This window comes from Nerophis ophidion, linkage group LG05 (genome assembly GCF_033978795.1).
Source record: "Nerophis ophidion isolate RoL-2023_Sa linkage group LG05, RoL_Noph_v1.0, whole genome shotgun sequence".
Taxonomy (NCBI): Eukaryota; Metazoa; Chordata; class Actinopteri; order Syngnathiformes; family Syngnathidae; genus Nerophis; species Nerophis ophidion.
In genome coordinates this window covers 68,661,521-68,681,932 of record NC_084615.1, presented here as the reverse complement: position 1 = coordinate 68,681,932, position 20,412 = coordinate 68,661,521, and the positions used below count along the sequence as shown (strand labels likewise).

Here is a 20,412-nt window from a genome sequence, read left to right as displayed (position 1 = left end):
CCATAATGATAATGTAGTACAATTCATGGTCGTTGATCTGATTAATTACTGTTGTCAGTAGTAAGTCGACAATTTTTTTTTTTTTTACCATCCATCCATCCATCCATCCATCCATTTCCTACCGCTTATTCCCTTTCGGGGTCGCGGGGGGCGCTGGCGCCTATCTCAGCTACAATCGGGCGGAAGGCAGGGTACACCCTGGACAAGTCGCCACCTCATCGCAGGGCCAACACAGATAGACAACATTCACACTCACATTCACACACTAGGGCCAATTTAGTGTTGCCAATCAACCTATCCCTAGGTGCATGTCTTTGGAAGTAGGAGGAAGCCGGAGTACCCGGAGGGAACCCATGCATTCACGGGGAGAACATGCAAACTCCACACAGAAAGGACCCGAGCCTGGATTTGAACCCAGGACTGCAGGACCTTCGTATTGTGAGGCAGACACACTAACCCCTCTTCCACCGTGATCATAAATTGATTAACGTGGACCCCAGCTTAAACAAGTTGAAAAACTTATTTGAGTGTTACCATTTAGTGGTCAATTGTACGGAATATGTACTGAACTGTGCAATTTACTAATACAAGTCTCAATCAATCAATCATGACAATGTGAAAAGGTTTTTTTTTCTACAGTGAAGCATAGCAACAAGAACATGGGAAACTAGGCAGGATAGAGGGAAAGATGAATGCAGCAATGTACAGAGACATCCTGGATGAAAACCAACGCTTCCCATCCAATCTGATGGAGTTTGGGAGGTGCTGCAAAGACGAATGGACAAAACTGCCCAAAGATAGGTGTGCCAAGCTTGTGGCATCGCATTCCAGAAAACTCGAGGTTGTAATTGCTGCCAAAGGCGTATCAACAAAGTATTGAGCAAAGGCTGTGAATACTTATGTACGTGTGATATTGTTGTTTTTAATACATTTGTAAAAATGTATCAAAAATGTTTTCACATCGTCATTGTGGGGTATTTTCTGTCGAATTTTGAGGACAAAAATTAATTTGTTCAGTTTTGGAATAAGAATGAGACATAAAATTTGATAAAAGTGTAGCGCTGTGAATACTTTCAGGATACACTGTACCTTGGTACAGGTGCTGGTGATGAGCTCTTAAGGGGATGCAGTTTATGTTTGTGGCAGCACCACAGTCCAACAGCCAGCAGAGGGAAAATAACCAGAGGAAGGACCAGCAGGATGAGAAGAAGGTGGCCTGTTGGAAGAAAGTGTGTATAAAATGTGTCTCCAAATCCTGTTCAGACACGAAAGTAAATTTCCTTACTGTGACCGATGACAGGTCCACTGTCCACACTACCTCCCGCCCCCCTCTGGACACACAGAGGAGGAGCCCAGCCACTCTCACAGTGGCAGTTGTGGTTGTTGTTACACAGCTAGTGAGAGGGGAGGAAAGTGTCATGTGACAACTTGTCTTACTTCCTCTCATAGGGCCTGATTTGCTAAAATCCACACGCTAAATATTATATGCAATCTATAAAATAGTGTGTACTATTGGGAAGAGTGTTGAGTGTGATCTATTAACACTGTGTGTTTGAAAACATTTTTTTTTTAATACGAGGCATCACCATGGAGACACTCATTTACTGTAGGGCGGTATAGCTTGGTTGGTAGAGTGGCCATGCTGTCAACTTGAGGGTTCCAGGTTCGATCACCATTTCTGCCATCCTAGTCACTGCTGTTGTGTCCTTGGGCAATACACTTTTACCCACCTGCTACCAGTGCCACCCAAACTGGTTTAAATGTAGCTTAGATATTGGGTTTCACTTTGAAAAAGCGCTTTGAGTCACTACAGAAAAGCTCTATATAAATATAATTCAATTCCACATCACTTCACTACTGCACATTCATGTTGTGATCCTCCAGCTGTGGCGTTTTGCTCTGTTTTTAAACAAGCACCAGACATGCGCCACTTTTTATGGGCATTTTAGAAGAAGTTCTGCGGTGCTACTACAAATCGAACACAATTAAAAAAACATTAAAGGAAACCAAAACGCATCAATTGAATTTGTTTTAACCAGCCCCTTAAGCCCTCTAACAGCTATACAATTATAAAAGGATGTTACTTAAGAGACAATACAGTTGTGATCAAATTATTCAACCCGCACACAATTTTGCTGTTTTAGCAGGGGGGACATTTATTCCGTGTTTTGTTTATAGTCATATCAAATAAAGATGCATTATATAGACAAATGCAACTTGAATTGCAACATTATAATTTGTAACATACCAAACAGTGTCATTTCTCTTAATATCTCATTGACAAAATTATTCAACCCCTTGAAGATCATAACTCTTAAGAACAGAATTTGAATAAGGTATTTTCAATCAGGTGTTGAAAACACCTGTAGATGTGATTAGAACCATAACAAGCAACAATTAAACTGATTGAAAAAAAACTGTTACGCTCAGCTACTTGTGGATGGTCAATGGTGTATTTGCAACATGGTGAAGTCCAGGGAGTGGTCAAAGAAGTCAAGAGAGGAGGTAATTTGTCTTCATAAGAAAGGATATAGTTATAAAAAAATAGCAAATACATTACACATTCCAAGAGACACAGTTGGGAGCATAATTCGCAAGTTTAAAGCTAAAGGCACAGTGGAAACACTACCTGGGCGTGGAAGACAGAGGATGCTGTGTGCGACTGCTGTCCAGTATTTGAAGCGTACAGTGGTGAAAAACCCCCGGGTAACAGCTGAGGAACTACAACAGGACATTGCAGAGGGGGGAACACAGGTTTCGTCCCAGACAATAAGGCGCGCACTACGAGATGAAGGCCTCCATGCCAGAACTTCCAGGCGCTCCCCACTTCTGACTACCAGGCACAAGAAAATAGACTCTAGTATGCCAAAAATCATCTGGACCAACCCCAAGGTTTTTTGAAACTGTTCTATGGAGTGATGAGACAAAAGTGGAACTCTTCGGGCCTATGACTGAATGTTATGTCTGGAGGAGAAAAAAATTAAGCTTACAAAGAGAAGAACACCTTGCCTACTGTTAAGCATGGTGGGGGGTCAATCATGCTCTGGGGTTGTTTCTCTGCTTCAGGTACCGGGGATCTCCAGCGCGTTCAAGGCATTATGAATTCTATTTCCCACCAGGATATATTAGCTGCAAATGTCATGAAGTCAGTGACGAAGCTTAGGCTTGGGAGACGTTGGACCTTCCAACAGGACAACGATCCCAAGCATACCCCCAAATCAACATCAGAGTGGTTGCAGAAGAAGGGCTGGAAGACTCTGGAGTGGCCTTCACAGTCGCCAGACCTAAATCCTATAGAAAACCTGTGGTGGGACTTGAAGAAGGCAGTTGCAGCACGCAAGCCCAATAATATGAATGAACTGGAGGCCTTTGCCCAAGAGGAATGGGCTAAAATACCTGTAGATGGTTGCAAGAAGCTTGTGTCCGGTTATATATCACGTTTGAAGGATTTAATTACTGCCAAAGGGTGTTCTACTAAGTACTAAAGATGCATGTAACTAGGGGGTTGAATCATTTTGTCAATGAGATATTAAGAAAAATGTTCTTTTTTGATATTTTGTAAAATACAGTGTTACAATTTAAGTTGCATTTGTCCATTTGACACATCTTTATTTGATATGACTATAAGCAAATTTGGAATAAATGTCCAACTTGCTAAAACAACAACATTGAGTGGGGGTTGAATAATTTTGATCACAACTGTATGTCTAACCCAGGGGTGCCCACAATTTTTCTGCAGGCGAGCTACTTTTCAATTGACCAACTCGAGGGGATCTGCCTCATTTATATATATCATTTATATTTATTTATTTATGAAAGAGACATTTTTGTAAACAAGTTAAATGTGTTTAATGATAATACAAGCATGTGTAACACATATAGATGTCTTTCTTTCACAAAGACAAGAATATAAATTGGTGTATTACCTGATTCTGATGACTTGCATTGATTGGAATCAGACAGTAATGATGATAACGCCCACATTTTCAAATGGAGGAGAAAAAAAGTTGTCCTTTCTGTACAATACCCCATGAAAGTGGTTGGTTTTTGGCATCTAATTCATCCAGCTTCCATACACTTTACAAGAAAAACATTGGCGGCAAATTCCGTAGCTTGCGTGATTGACATTCACGGCACCCGAGGGTCTTGTGAGATGACGCTGGCTGCTGCCAGTTCATTATTATGAAAAAATGACAGAGAGGAAGGCGAGAAACACTTTTTATTTCAACAGACTTTCGCGCCGTCCCTTCCGTCAAAACTCTAAAGGCCGACTGCACATTTCCTATCTTCACAATAAAAGCCCTGCTTCATGCTGCCTGCATTAACAAAATAAGAGTCTCGGAAAGCTGGCGTGCACAAGTGATGTGCATGCCAGGTTTCTGAGGGATCGCTTGTGCACGCCAGTTTTCCGAGACTCTGTATTTAGTTAGCGCAGGAAGCATAAAGCAGGGCTTTTATTGTGAAGATAGGAAATGTGCAGTCGGCCTTTAGAGTTTTGACGGAAGGTACGGCGCAAGAGTCTGTTGAAATAAAAAGTGTTTCTCGCCTTCCTCTCTGTCATATTTTCATAATAATGATCTTGCAGCAGCCAGCGTCATCTCACAAGACCCTCCGGTACCGTGAATGTCATTTAAGTGACGTCTTGGTGAAGATTGATGATCACCAATTTTTAGGTCTATTTTTTTTAAAAGCCTGGCTGGAGATCGACTGACACACCCCCCGCGGTCGACTGGTAGCTCGCGATCGACGTAATGGGCACCCCTGGTCTGACCATTCAAATATGTTGACACAGACACGAAGGACGGAGGATCGTGTCTACCGTCTGTCTTTGCAGCGTAAGCATCCATCCCTGTGTGCAATAGTTTGCGCATCCTTTTCACATGTGCTAAATAAAACACAAACTAGAGCTCCCAAAATACAGTGATGAGTGTTGATAAATCACATAGCGCCTGCTGTACAATATATTTGCATTTTCTCCTCCCAGTGCTGTGGGCGTTTTGCTAATCAGCATATATTTTGCACATTAATGATGACAGAAATGCAAAATGAATTGCACGCATTTTTCTGCTCACTTAAAAAACCCAATCCACTGTGCACACATTTAGTATATCAGCTTTGCGTGTGCTATCAAGTTTGCACACGTTTAAGTACACGCAAATCTTTAGTAAATCAGGCCCATAGGATATAAACTCACCCCGTGTCCGTTACATTTAGCATTGCAGTCATCAGCCCTGAGGAAAGATGCGTTCCGGCATTCTCCATTGAAGCAAATCTATTGAAAGTAGGAAATAAATGTTAGGTGTTACATTAAATGAAGCCAATTGCAGCAGTTCTCATGCATTCATTTATTTGTGGAGGTCTGCCATGATTAATCAGAGTAGATTTGTTAAAGTACCAATGATTGTCACACACACACTAGGTGTGGCGAAATTATTCTCTGCATTTGACCCATCACCCTTGATCACCCCCTGGGAGGAGAGGGGAACAGTGAGCAGCAGCGGTGGCCGCGCCTGGGAATCATTTTTGTGGGTGTATACATGAAAGAAGGGAGCTTTTTTTTAACATGGAGCAAAAAAGGCCTAATGTAACAAGAAAAGGCTAAAATGTTGATACTAGTAATACAAATATGTGTCCTTTAATTAAGGCTGTCAATGTTAATGCTTTAACTCATCTGTGTCAAAATCAAGGCATGGGGGCCTAATCTGGCCCGCCACTTCGTTCTATGTGGCCCATGAAAGCCTGGAAATAAAAGTACACTATTGAATTATTTTATCCTTATTACCAAAAGTATTATTTTTTTCCATTTTGACATTTTTCCATTTTGTACTGCATTGAATTTTAATATTATCTAATAATGCAACAAATATCATCTATATATGTTTTATGTTCAAATAAAATAAATACTCAAATATCTGCTTGTCTTATGATTTAAAAGCAAGTCATTTATCAAATTGTATTTGAAAAAAATAATCAAATTAATAGGCAAATGTGAAAAAATATGAGCCTGTACATGTATGTTCATATATATTCACTGTTATAAGCAGCCCTCTGGTGGCAGCCATAACAGTGCCACAAAAATAAAACAAGTTTGACACGTGTTTTATTTTTTGCGATTTATTCCAAAACGGTATCGCATTAGTCATGTATAATCGCTGATTAATCGCACCATTTAATTTGATCGCACAAGCTCCTTTACCTTAAAGGGCTCCTCTAATGCTGAACACATTTGCACTTATGTCATCGTTACAAAGGATGTCGACAGTTAAAATTCCCTCAAAATAGAACCAGAAGTAAAGCAGGCTTAATTTCTAATGAGTTCCAGCATATTTTGGAACGCCCACTTTTAACTCCAAAATGTGGCCTGTTTCAGCAGACAGAAGACTGGAGTTTTTTCTGTAGCATCTAATACAGCAATATTTTCTCACAGAATTTGAAGAAAGGACCTTGCAGATGCAATGTTGCAGGTTGTAGCAACACAACTAAAGATTGGTCAGCCTTCATACATTTCCAAATTATGGGAATATGACGTAAGTATGGACCTCTCCAGTCAAATTGTCTTGCGCAAAATGCGAAGGACGAAATCAGAAGAGTGTAATTTGCAGCAAAGGATTAAATGATTTAGATTTTGTATAATAAGGGTTTTGGCCGAAATTTGGATTAAATTCAGAACCTGCGGAAAAGCTGAGAAAAAAACAGCAGATCTGAAACTCAAAAACGAGAGCAAAAGAATGTAGGCCGCTATATTGCATCCTCCTCTACTGATGTTGTCCTAAAGATCCTTAAGGAAATGCTGGAAAAGCATAAGGAAACACAAACTATGGTGTTGATGGAAGAGCAAGGTAGGAAGGACCTTTTATTTATTTTTTGCTGCCAGATTCATTTTCAGGAGCAAAAATACATAAAAAGCAGTTTTTAGTTAAATGTCGGTCTATGGGCCCTTAACCGCGGATGCTAAATTTTGCTTCAAAGTACACTCCGATGGGTCTTTAGATTAATTTGTTTTGAACAATGACGTGCATTCAAGTTAACATTTTCCAGTAAGACATTCAGACAATAACATTGCATTTGTGTCAAAATATTGGAGTTTTTTAAAGTTCATTATAATTATGCATTGAAGTCATTTACTGTGATTAATCAAAACGCAAACGTGTGATTAATCAGATTAAACAAAAAAAAGTGTAACAGCACTCCTTTAAATATATAAATAACGTTTTTATTAGCATTTTAAAAATACGTCATGGCCAATAATGCAAATTAGATTGCAGCTGTCACGCCAAATTTCTTCTCCCTACAACCCCCCCCCCCCATTTACTTCCGGGGTCATGATTATCCATCCATCCATTTTCTACCGCTTATTCCCTTTTGGGGTCGCGGGGGGCGCTGGCGCCTATCTCAGCTACAATCGGGCGGAAGGCGGGGTACACCCTGGACAAGTCGCCACCTCATCGCAGGGCGGGTCATGATTAATACAGACGTTTTGTTAACGCTATATTATAAAAATATAACGCTATATTATAAAAATACAGACGTACCATGTTTTTTAAATTTTTAAAAAAATTTCAAAAAAAATTTACAAACACAAGCTATGGGATGACATGAGAGGAAACGTGGCCCCTGAAGTAAATGCGTCATCCCATAGCCTGTGTTTGTAAATGTTTTTTTTTTTTTTTTTATAATATAGCGTTAACAAAACGTCGGTATTAATCATGACCCCGGAAGTAAATGGGGGGGAAGGTCTTTGTAGGGGGGAAGAAATTAGGCGTGACACAGCCATATGAAGATTTGCTAATTAATCATGTGATGAATGAAGAATTAGTCTCACCGAGTCGTCACCACATTTAGTTCCCGTCATGACGAGGCCTGGGTCCAAAGTGTCTCCCTGCGCCTCCTCGTCTCTCTGACCAGGCATGTAGACGTGTGTCCCCATGCAATGCACCCTCTTGTTGCCCACACTCACGGTGGTCTCAATGCGCACCGCATTGCTCTCTATCGGCTTGGATGCTGAGGACAAACATTGGATCTTCCCGCATTTGGCGTCTCTGACAGAAAACAAGCAAGACGCCTCATTCAGTTTGTCACGCGATGCACGACCAATAGATAAATAAACTCTCTACCTAGTCTACAGTCGCTGGGTGAAAGGTCTACAAAAGCCGTGTCTAAAAACATAGGTATGCCAGCTGTGGCTAGAGGTGGGTAGAGTAGCCAGAATGTGTACTCAAGTAAGAGTACTGTTACTTTAGAGATTTATTACTCAAGGAAAAGTAAGGAGTAGTCACCCAAATATTTACTTGAGTAAAAGTAAAAAGTATTTTGTGAAAAAACTACTCAAGCACTGACTAACTGATTAGTAACCTGTTCGTTTAATGATGACGGCAACAAGTAATGCACAAATTCAGAGCCAGGAAGTGAAGTGAAGTGAATTTTATTCATATAGCGCTTTTTCTCTAGTGACTCAAAGCGCTTTACATAGTGAAACACAATATGTAATTTTTACATTTAAACCAGTGTGGGTGGCACTGGGAGCAGGTGGGTAAAGTGTCTTGCCCAAGGACACAACGGCAGTGACTAGGATGGCGGAAGCGGGGATCGAACCTGCAACCCTCAAGTTGCTGGCACGGCCACTCTACCAACCGAGTTCTACACTGTATTGAAAAAAAATTGGAAAATGAATTTTACCTTTGCAACCTCATTATACTGTCGGCGAAGTTTTATATTCACAAATGTAGGTTTCTCAATACCCAACCTGTTTTTTGTGCCTTTAAAAAAGATTTACAACTCTACATTAAAACACTCTACCTCTAAAAACCAAAAAGCTGTGAAAACGATGATGCTGTGTTCCATATTTAAGTTATTTACTGAGATTGAGTGAGCCTACGGCTTTGCACTTTGTTTATTTTATATATATATATATTTTTTTTGCATTTTCTTTTAGTTACTTTGAGATTACAACCCTCTGGCGCTGTTCTGTACGGTTTTTATACTGTTTTGTACTGTTTTTGTACTGTTTTGTACTGTTTTTGTACTGTTTTTGTACTCTGATTATTATTTTCAACTGTTTGTAAATGTTGAAATTTATAAGTAAAGGTTTATAAAAATAAAAAAAATGCAGTTAATCGTTTGACCGTCTGGCTCTGTTTGATTGGTGAAGCAGAGTCAAACGTCACCAGTGACTGCATTTGATTGGTGAAACGCAGGCATGTGATGGATCCTACTTTGAAGGTCTGTCTGACAAACCAAAACAAACAAAGTGTGCATTAACAGATCGATAAAAATCAGTAACGAGTAGCGAGCTGAATGTAGATAAACGGAGCGGAATAAAAGTAGCGTTTCTTCTCTATAAATATACTCAAGTAAAAGTATGTTGCATTAAAACTACTCTTAGAAGTACAATTTATCCCAAAAGTTACTCAAGTAACGGAGTAAATGTAGCGCGTTACTACCCACCTCGGACTGTGGCTGTAGGCAACCTACGGATGCAGCTTTATCCACCTCTGCTAATGTCCCATCCTGGTGGTTTAGGTGAATAAACATCCAAATATGCGACATAAAGCAAACAAACAAAACTCACATGTCCTTACAGCTCCTGTACTTCCCAAAGAGATCTTTGCCACAGTTCCCATACATGTCTCCTGCCTCGTTGACCTTCTTAAAACACACGTCAGGAGCTGGACGGCCATCTGCATACAACACAAAACACACACACACACAGACGCACGCACACACATACATCGTGTTATTGGACCGCCCGATGGAGAGCAGATGGCAACCTTTCACTGTTCTTTCACTGAAAAGCCTCCACGTCAACTTGGACATCATCCAATAACAATAACAAGTCGATGCATTTTTTTCCCATTTGAATATTTAAGCAACCATGCGAGATACACTGTGCCTCACATAAGAATCAATATTAGATGACTCCTATTTTTGTAAGCTTTGACTCACACTGTATAAAACTCAGACCCTGAATATGAGACATGCTGTTTTACATTTGGGTTGATTGATTGATTGAAACTTTTATTATTAGATTGCACAGTTCAGTACATATTCCGTACAATTGACCACTAAATGGTAACACCCGTATAAGTTATTCAACTTGTTTAAGTCAGGCTCCACATTAATGAAATCATGGTACAAATATATACTATCAGCATAATACAGTCATCACACAAGTTAATCATCAGAGTATAAACTTTTGAATTATTTGCATTATTTACAATCCGGGGGAGTGGAGGGGGTTTGGTTGATATCAGTACTTCAGTCATCAATAATTATAGAGAAATGGACATTGAAACAGTGTAGGTCTGACTTTGTAGGATATGTACAGCCAGCAGTGATTAATAAGGTACTTCTTTTAATAATTGGACCTATTCAAATGTTTAAAAAAAAAACAATAATACAATGATAAATGATATCATTATCTTTCACAATAGTTTTTTCTTAAAAAATATTTATTTTTAAAGAGTGGTTGACACTAACTGTTCTAAGGACAATGTGTACTGAGTTTAAAAACTTTTGTATTTACTATATTTATCACCTACAGCAGTGGTTCTTAACCTGGGTTCGATCGAACCCTAGGGGTTCGGTGAGTTGGCCTCAGGGGTTCGGCGGAGGTCACACCCGATTCATCGTGTCAATAAAAACTTCTACCTATCGGCGTATTACAGATACGTCAACAGCAGAAGTCAGACTGATTTGCAGGTGTGTAATTTGTTGTGAGTTTATGCACTGTGTTGGTTTTGTTCTTTGAACAAGGTGATGTTAATGCACGGTTCATTTTGTGCACCAGTAAAAAAACATGGTAACACTTTAGTATGGGGAACATATTCACCATTAATTAGTGGCTTATTAACATGCAAATTAGTAACATATTGGCCCTTAACCAGTCATCATTAAGTAATTATTAATGCCTTATTCGGCATGGCCTTATTATAACCCTAACCCTCTAACCCTAACCAAATAACTCTAAATTAAGTCTTTGTTACTTAGAATATGTTCCCCTAGTGTCCAAAAACCACTAAATTAGGTCTTTGTTACTTACAATATGTTCTCCATACTAAAGTGTTACCAAAAACACATAAGTTTGTCTTGAATTTGAAAAAAAAAACATTTTATTTTTCACTAAGAGAGGTTCGATGAATGCGCATATGAAACTAATTGGGTTCGGTACCTCCAACAAGGTTAAAGGGGAACATTATCACCAGACCTATGTAAGCGTCAATATATACCTTGATGGTGCAGAAAAAAGACCATATATTTTATTAACCGATTTCCGAACCCTAAATGGGTGAATTTTGGCGAATTAAACGCCTTTCTGTTTACCGAGCTGGAGGCGATGACGTCAGAACGTGACGTCGCCGAAGTAACACACCCACCATTTTCATTTTCAACACATTACAAACACCGGGTCTCAGCTCTGTTATTTTCCGTTTTTGGACTATTTTTTGGAACCTTGGAGACATCATGCCTCGTCGGTGTGTTGTCGGAGGGTGTAACAAAACTAACAGGGAGGGATTCAAGTTGCACCACTGGCCCGAAGATGCGAAAGTGTCTGTTGCCAGACCCCCATTGAATGTGCCAGTGTCTCCACATTTGACCGGCGATGCTAAGGCAGACATGGCACAGAGATGTATGGATAACCTGCAAATGCATTTGCAACGATAGTCAACGAAATCAAAAAGGTGAGTTTTGTTGATTTTGACTGTCAGCTAATCGATGCTAACATGCTACGCTAATTGATGCTAACATGCTATTTACCGGCGGTACTAAAGCAGACATGGCACAGAGATGTATGGATAACCTGTAGATGCATTTGCAACTATATTACGTTTCCTTCCACCCACATTTAATGCAAAAAAAACATTTACCAATCGACGGATTTAAGTTGCTCCAGTGTCAAAAGATGCGAAAGTCCTGATCGTTTGGTCCGCACATTTTACCGGCGATGCTAACGCAACTATTCGGCCATGCTATGGCTATGAATAGCGTCAATAGCTATTCACTCAATAGCTTCAGTTTCTTCTTCAATATTTTCATACTCCAACCATCTGTTTCAATACATGCGTAATCTGTTGAATTGCTTAAGTCGCTGAAATCCGAGTTTGAATCCGAGCTAATGTCTCTATATCTTGCTGTGGTATTCCCATTGTTTGTTTACATTGGCAGCCCTGTATGACGTCACAGGGAAAAGGCCAGTGTCTTTGCAGAGAGCCGAAAATAAGGCACTTTAAAGCTTTATTTAGGGATATTCCGAGACCGGTAAAATTTTGAAAAAAACTTCAAAAAATACAACAAGTCCCTGGGAACTGATTTTTATTGTTTTTAACCCTTTTGAAATTGTGATAATGTTCCCCTTTAAGAACCACTGACCTACAGTATGAGAGAACTGCAGGTACTTCCCAAATGAACCACAAAAGGGGGCTAGTGTAACTACCAGCTATCAAGCGTTGTGCACTCTTTGAGACTTGATGTTCATTCTTAAACCTTGCAGTGATCCCAAATGGTCTTTGACTTGAAACTAATGACATTGTAATTGTATTATTGTACTTCAGTACGACCTGAGCCTCAAACTTCAGATCACCTAATGACACCAAGGCCCATGCTTAAAACAAAGAGGGGTCTTGCAGATTTGAGCTTCGTTCTTCCTTTAGTTTAGTATTTTACACTTTTTTTTTTTTTTTTTTGAATATTTTTATTGAATTTTGAAGACAGTATGATGGATAATGGTAACAGCAAGTTGAGGTATCAGCACATTTTACAATATGTAACATGGTATTTTTAACTTTCTCATACTGGAATTGTATACTGCAAACCTTTTGCAAGTTGCAGTATAAATTAGGGCTGTCAACGTTAACGCATGTGATTAATAAAAAAAATACATTTTGCGTTACCATAAATGAATGAAAATGAATCACAGTGTTTGTTTTGACTGCCGGAAGGCAGTGCTGATGATAGTTAGAGCGATGTGCTCTGCGACCTTCAAATCAAACTCTGATGGAACTTTAGATAAAACTGAGGTAATCAGTTAGTATTGCAGCGACAAAATTTCTTATCGCCTCACATCAAGTTTAAAATAGTGTCTTAAAGTGAACATGAAAGTGAGGATGGTGTCGCTAGCATGAATGCTACATTGACAGCAAACAGAGGACAACAATTCGAAGGACGGTGTGGTGAAGACACAACAAACATCCTTCTTGTCTCTCATGGACACACACCTGTTGTTGCTGACTTTGGAATAGCGACTGCAATACACCAAGGCCGCGGAACAGAGACACACTACGGGCTTACACACACACATCCACAAAAATATACGCCACACATACACACCCCATCCCCCCCAACCCAACACCCTCGACGCAAATCCCATAGGGGTGATGAATGGATGGTCAGCGCCTGAGATCTGCGGCCTACCACCATGACCTTGAACTACCTTCCCTCTGTTACTAGATATCTGGAGATGTATGTTGTAATATGTATATGTGCTTTGCTTTGGAGGTTTTTTCCCACTCCAGACTGGGCCCCGTCTAGATTGTATTTTTTACTCATCCTTCCCCAGCGTTTACCCTTTTCCCATCTTTTACGGGGCGCCTTATGGCGACCCATCAGCGTTCTTGTTCTGTAACCCTGTACACTGTTTGTTTGTCTAATCTTGAACAGGTTTGTGCTGAAAACAAAGTTTCGTTGTACTTGTGTAATGACAATAAAGATCTATCCTATCCAATTACTGCTGGTTGAGTTTATCTGAGTTAACCACACTTAAACAATGTATTTTGGAAATGTACAGCCAACGCAGACAGGACATTAACATCTGTGAAGACCAAGTTCTGTAAGATGTCGTCTATGTCGTCAACTGACGTCGTACAAACCACAACTGGTTGGTACAAAAAATAAATTTAGCGCAGTCGTCTGAAAATGTAAGTTTATTTGTGTAACCAAGGTTTTGTAATTAGATGAAGCCCAGCAGAAAAACAAGGGAATTGAGAGGCACGTTATTTATTGACAACCGTCACGTCATTCCTCATCACACTGGCTTCTCGTCAAGGTGTCTTCACACACACACACACACACACACACGCGCACACGCACGCACGCACGCACGCACGCACACACACGCACGCACGCACACACACACACACCCGGCGTCACATCCGGTCCAAAATTGCCAACAAAATTAAAAATGGCTTACATTTGTTTAATCAACTGGTTAAGCAGTTGTTGAGCTGGACTGTGTTGACACTTTTAAGAAACATTTGAAGACTTCTCTTTTCAGTAAAGCTTTTACTGAATGCACCTTTTAACTAACATTTTTAATCCACTTGTATCCTTTTTATGATAGTTGCCTCTGTTGTTTTGATTGAATTGTTTTAATTCACCTATTTTGTTCAGCGCTTTGTGATTTTATCTGTGAAAAGCGCTTTAGAGATAAAACTACTTAAACTAAGGAAGAGTAAATGCAGATGTAAATTGTGCACTATTTAAACTTGTTTGTTAGTTAACATACTGTACATTTGCTATATTATTGCAACAACCTTCAAAAAGTGCACCTAATTCTAACTATACTTGCTGTCACCAAGTTTTGAGCAAATCAATGACTTGTAGTTCAGTAAAACATTTAAAACATGTCCATTCTGACCACCAAGTTGCATTTGTACCCAAATATTGGGGTATTTTCTTTAGCAAATTGTATTTATGCAAGCAAATAATAACCTGTGATTAATCATGATTAATCACAGTTCAAGAGTGTGATTAATCTGATTTTAAAAATATTCACTTGACAGCCTTAGTATAAATATATCATCTACATATTCATGGATACATTTATGGAAGGTCAAATGATGCAAATTCAAATAAATACATACATCTAATTACTTGTGTCATTAATTATATTTGGAATCAAACACATAAATGTGTTAATAAATGTGACATGATTTAATGAATACATGCATTTAATTATATTTAATAATTCAATACTTAATTATTGGTGTCATTTTTCCAAAATAATTTAATCATTTAATTACCTACTCAGTGGACTAGTGGTTAGAGTGTCTGCCCTGAGATCGGTGGGTTTTGAGTTCAATTTCCGGCCGAGTCATACCAAAGACTATAAAAATGGGACCCGTTACCTCCCTGCTTGGCACTCAGCATCAAGGGTTGGAATTGGGGGTTTAATCGCCAAAAATGATTCCCGGGCGCGGCCATCGCTGCTGCTCACTGCTCCCCTCACCTCCCAGGGGGTGATCAAGGGTGATGGGTCAAATGCAGAGAATAATTTTGTGTGTGTGTGACAATCATTGGTACTTTAACTATAACTTTAGTTCACTTCCACCCGAATGCAGCTGAGATAGGCTCCAGCACCCCCCGCGGCCCCAAAAGGGACAAGCGATAGAAAATGAATCGATGGATGATTAAATTAATTATTTAATTAACCCGTGTGTGTCCACTAGTAGACGGTACCTAACACCTGATTGGTTACCCAGCACTTCCACTTGTCTGTGGAACTTCGACCAGAGAAGCAGAGGAGTACTGGTCAATATCTTGATGTGAAAGTGTTGAAACAACGTTGATAACTGGAAAAAAAAGTCCTTTACTGAAACTGCTACAAGCCCTGGTTCAACAGGACTGGTTTCCACATACTCCACAAGGTCTAAAATATCTACCAGCCACTCCCGAAAAAGTACAAATATATCCTCTTTACTCACCATGTTTTGAAAGACTGTCATGCTTCAGACCAAAGTGGTCAATTGACTGGATTTGTGTTAGCCCCGCCCACTGACTTCTATGGGCGAGTTTGACGGATCAAATAAATGTCAAGCGGTGTCAAATGGTGCGTCGCGGAAGACGCAAGAGGTTGTAGGGATTCCGAGGATGCAGACGAACGAGGTAGCAGCGTGCAGTAAAAGGGGTCCTAATTAATTAAACTGACAAAACAAAAGGCGAGAGCAGAAGGGAAGTGCTCTGAACAGACAGACTATGAAGAAAACAAAACAAAACTGCTGAAACCCAGTAAAACACTCACAGGAAATGTGGAGAAGACGGCGTCCACAAAGTGCATGCGCACTGGAGCTCGGCATCAAAAAAGGATAAAAATAATAATAATGGCTTAGATTTATATAGCGCTTTTCTAGTAGAAGTTTTACATCACCCGAGAAAACTTAAATAGTGCTAATCACAAACAGAAAACAGTTGAGGGAAAAAGTGCTCGAACGCAGGCGTAAAGCAGTTACGAAAAAATACAAACGCAGCAAAATAAGAGCGCAGGACATGAACGAACACTGAACCCAGAAAATCCCCAGGATATTCAAAACAAGGCACGGGGTGGTGTGACAAACTGTGACAATAAATGTATTAAGGGCTGACACGCAAATCATACAATAGTGCCGAAAATTGTGAAATAATTAATTAAACCATGAAATCCAAAAGTAAATACATTATTTTTGAAATAATCAAATATTGAAATAATTTCAATGATTGAATAATTGAATGTCTTTATACATTTAATTAATGACGCATTTAAGTAATTCTTTAAAGATGTATTTAATTTTGTCTCATTTGACCCCACATAGTGTATTTTCCAGACCATAGATTGCACCCGATTATAAAGCGCACTGCCGATCTTTTTTCATATATAAAGCGTACCGGATTTTAGGGTGCATTAAAGGAGTTATATTATGATATATTTTTTTCTAAATTGAAAACACTTCCTTATGGTCTACATAACATATGATGGTGGTTCTTTGGTCAAAATTTTGCATTGATTATGTTTATGATCAAGTCGCTTTCTGACAGTCGCTTCCGGATGCACCGTTTTGTGGGTAATCTTATTTAATGACCAACCTTCGGCAGCGTCTTCTCCCTTTTATTTTTGTAGTAGCGGTGTAGCGTGCAAGGACGGGAGTGGAAGAAGTGTCAAAAGATGGAGCTAACTGTTTAAAAGACATTCACTTTACTTAAATCAATAACGGAGCAGCATCTTCTCATCCGGAAATGACAACAAGGCCAGAAATGTTTCACGGGAAAAAACGTCCGACCGTCATCTTAATCGTACCCGTGTAGGGACGGGAGTGGGATAAGTGTCAAAAGTTGGACCTAACTGTTTTAATGATATTCAGACTTTACCTAAATCAATAACGGAGCAGCATCTCCTCATCCAAAGCTCACTAGAGCAATAAGAATGCCGGAAATGTGTGCCTTGAAAAAACGTCTGACCGGAACTCTCTAATAACTAAAGTTCCTTGGGTGAATAATGTGAACTTACTATACCGGTATGTTTTAGCGCTTTCATGGCGAGTTTACTGACAGATATAAGTAAGACCTTTACCCTACTTTATATTAGAAACGGCAACAGCGGAGGATGAATGTCACATAGCAAGAAGATAGCGAAAAAGAGGAAGCTTATCGACTACAGACTACAAAGGCAGATGCGTGTAATTTTTCAGGATCTATGCAGATGCCAAATCCAAATCAGCAGGTACCAGAAGGTAAGAAAAGTTACTTTCGCTTAATCTTGAGAAACAAAACACTAGATATGTCTTATCTTATGCATACACCATAATAATACTTGTATGTTCAATGTGCCGACAATCCATCAAGCGGTGCGGCTTCATAGCTTACCAAGGTCGTACTAAAACATTTTGATAGATTTTTGAGCGTGTAATGTTCTATATTTTCAATCGAACATATAAAATGTTGGTGTTGTTAACTTGAGTCGTCTTCCCATCATAGTGCAGTCTACACGCATCTCTTGTGTTTGACTGCCATCTCCTGGTCACACTTATCATTATGCCATTTACCAAATAAAATAACTTTGAAATCGGCAAGCAAAACCAGAATTTTTCCATACATTAGGCAAACCGGGTTAAAAGGCGCACTGTCGAGTTTTGTCGAAAAAAATTATTTTAAGTGCAGAAAATACGGAATATGCAATTATCCCCATCCATCCATCCATTTTCTACCGCTTATTCCCTTTCGGGGTCGCTGGCACCTATCTCAGCTACAATCGGGCGGAAGGCGGTGTACACCCTGGACAAGTCGCCACCTCATCGCAGGGCCAACACAGATAGACAGACAACATTCACACTCACATTCACACGCTAGGGACCATTTAGTGTTGCCAATCAACTTATCCCCAGGTGCATGTCTTTGGAGGTGGGAGGAAGCCGGAGTACCCGGAAGGAACCCACGCATTCACAGAGAGAACATGCAAACTCCACACAGAAAGATCCCGAGCCTGGATTTGAACCCAGGACTGCAGGACCTTCGTATTGTGAGGCAGACGCACTAACCCCTCTTCCACCGTGAAGCCCATATGCAATTATTATTATGATTATTATTATAAACAACATATAGTGAGTATGAATGCAGGGTACCCACCTCGTCCCCACAGCGAGCGGCACTGTTGCTCCAGTGTGAGACACATGCCAGTGTAGCAGTAAGCCTTCCCGTCTGCACATGACGTCCCATCCACCAAATAAAAGTTTGCAGGACAAGATTCCGCCTTTCCGTCACAGTACTCTGGCAGGTCACACTGACCAGATGGGGCGCGACACAGCACCCCGGGACTCTTCAGCTTGAACAGCACACCGTATTAACGTTAGAGTTGTTGTGAAATCTGTCGAGTGACTGTCTGTCTGTCGCTACCTTGCAGTCATGGCAGCAGACGCCATGAGCGCACTCGGCTCCGGCTTTTAAAGTGCAGTTGTTTGCGTTACAGCAGGGACTGGTACACTCCTGTGCAAAAGTCACCTTATATGAGTCCGGAGCAACATAGAGACAAACACGAGAAGAAGACGCAAACTGACCTCCTCCTCGCCACAGTCACATTCCTCGCCATCCTCCAGGTAGCCGTTGCCACAGCGCTGCCCTCCGTACATGGATCTGGTGTTAGGTACGTTGAACAGACACTTGCCTCCTCCTGAGCTTAGGTAGCTCTTCAGCTCCCGCATGTTGCAAGCGTTAAACACGCTTGGGAAAGGGTGTCTGAAAGAGAAAGAGTGAACCCATAAAGGCGATCAATCAAAACAATACTCAGTTTTGCAACGTGAAGTGTTAATTTAGACCAGGGGTCGGGAACCTTTTTGGCTGAGAGAGCCATGAAAGCCAAATATTTCAAAATGTATTTCCGTGAGAGCCATAAAATATTTTTTAGCACTGAGTACAACTAAATGCGTGCATTTTTAAGTAAGACCAACATTTTTAGAGTATAATAAGTGTCTTATTCTTTTTAATAACATTGTTATTCTCAAGTTAACCAATAATAAATATAATACTTCTTACCATTATTGCGACATTTTGAACAGGTGCGATAGAAAATGGATGGTTGGATTAAAATGCATGAGAATGTTTTATGATTTGAACGTTGTTTTTAACACTGTGATTACCAGCGGAATTATTAATTACTTATCGTGTTGAGCAATGTCAGCTAAGATTTATCTGAGAGCCAGATGCAGTCATCAAAAGAGCCACAGGTTCCCTACCCCTGATTTAGACGTAGACTTAGACAAACTTTAATGATCCACCAGGGAAATTGTTTCACATAGTAGCTCAGTTACAAAGGATGAAAAGGAAAATGCACACAAAAGCACAAAAAGAGGGCGAAAACAAAGTAGACTAAAAATGTACCATAGTAACAATATAAAATATAACATATATGTAATATTTACACATTATATTTACAATACATAATATATACTGATATATTATATTAAATTACTATATACTATATGCTGCGATAAATGATTCCCGGGCGTGGCACCTTTTCTGCACACTGCTCCCCTCACTTCCCAGGGGGTGATCAAGGGGATGGGTCAAATACAGAGGACAAATTTCACCACACCTAGTGTGTGTGTGACAATCATTGGTACTTTAACTTGAACTTGTCCAGGGTGTAACCCGCCTTCCGCCCGAAGCCAGCTAATATAGGCTCCAGCACCCCCCCCCAGCACTACAAATAGCTAATGCGACAACATTTTGTTTTTATTTGTACGGTAAAGTTGTAATTTGAATGACAATAAAAGAAGTCTAAGTCTATTAAACAAATCCCGATCACCATGTACAATATTACGGTATATGTAACAAATTGTTCACGAGTGAGGGAAGAGTGGATCGTGAGATCGACAGGCGGATCGGTGCGGCGTCTTCAGTAATGCGGACTTTGTACCGATCCGTTGTGGCGAAGAAGGAGCTGAGCCGGAAGGCAAAGCTCTCAATTTACCGGTCGATCTACGTTCCCATCCTCACCTATGGTCATGAGCTTTGGGTCATGACCGAAAGGATAAGATCACGGGTACAAGCGGCCGAAATGAGTTTCCTCCGCCGTGTGGCGGGGCTCTCCCTTAGAGATAGGGTGAGAAGCTCTGCCATCCGGGAGGAACTCAAAGTAAAGCCGCTGCTCCTCCACATCGAGAGGAGCCAGATGAG

At 40.2% G+C, this 20,412-nt stretch overlaps 1 protein-coding gene across 4 annotated transcripts in view; it reads right to left on the bottom strand.

Moving 5' to 3' along the window:
- The window catches only part of adam19b (ADAM metallopeptidase domain 19b), a 107,575-nt gene that overhangs the window by 7,063 nt on the left and 80,100 nt on the right, over nt 1-20,412 (bottom strand). For all 4 annotated transcript variants that reach the window (XM_061901873.1, XM_061901872.1, XM_061901871.1 and 1 more), the window contains 8 exons: nt 18,795-18,972; nt 18,634-18,723; nt 18,367-18,562; nt 9,569-9,677; nt 7,823-8,039; nt 5,195-5,272; nt 1,286-1,394; nt 1,090-1,216 (listed from right to left, as the gene is read on the bottom strand). In XM_061901873.1, coding sequence (XP_061757857.1) covers nt 1,090-1,216; nt 1,286-1,394; nt 5,195-5,272; nt 7,823-8,039; nt 9,569-9,677; nt 18,367-18,562; nt 18,634-18,723; nt 18,795-18,972 — 1,104 coding nt within the window. The remainder of the gene's footprint in view (nt 1-1,089; nt 1,217-1,285; nt 1,395-5,194; nt 5,273-7,822; nt 8,040-9,568; nt 9,678-18,366; nt 18,563-18,633; nt 18,724-18,794; nt 18,973-20,412) is intronic.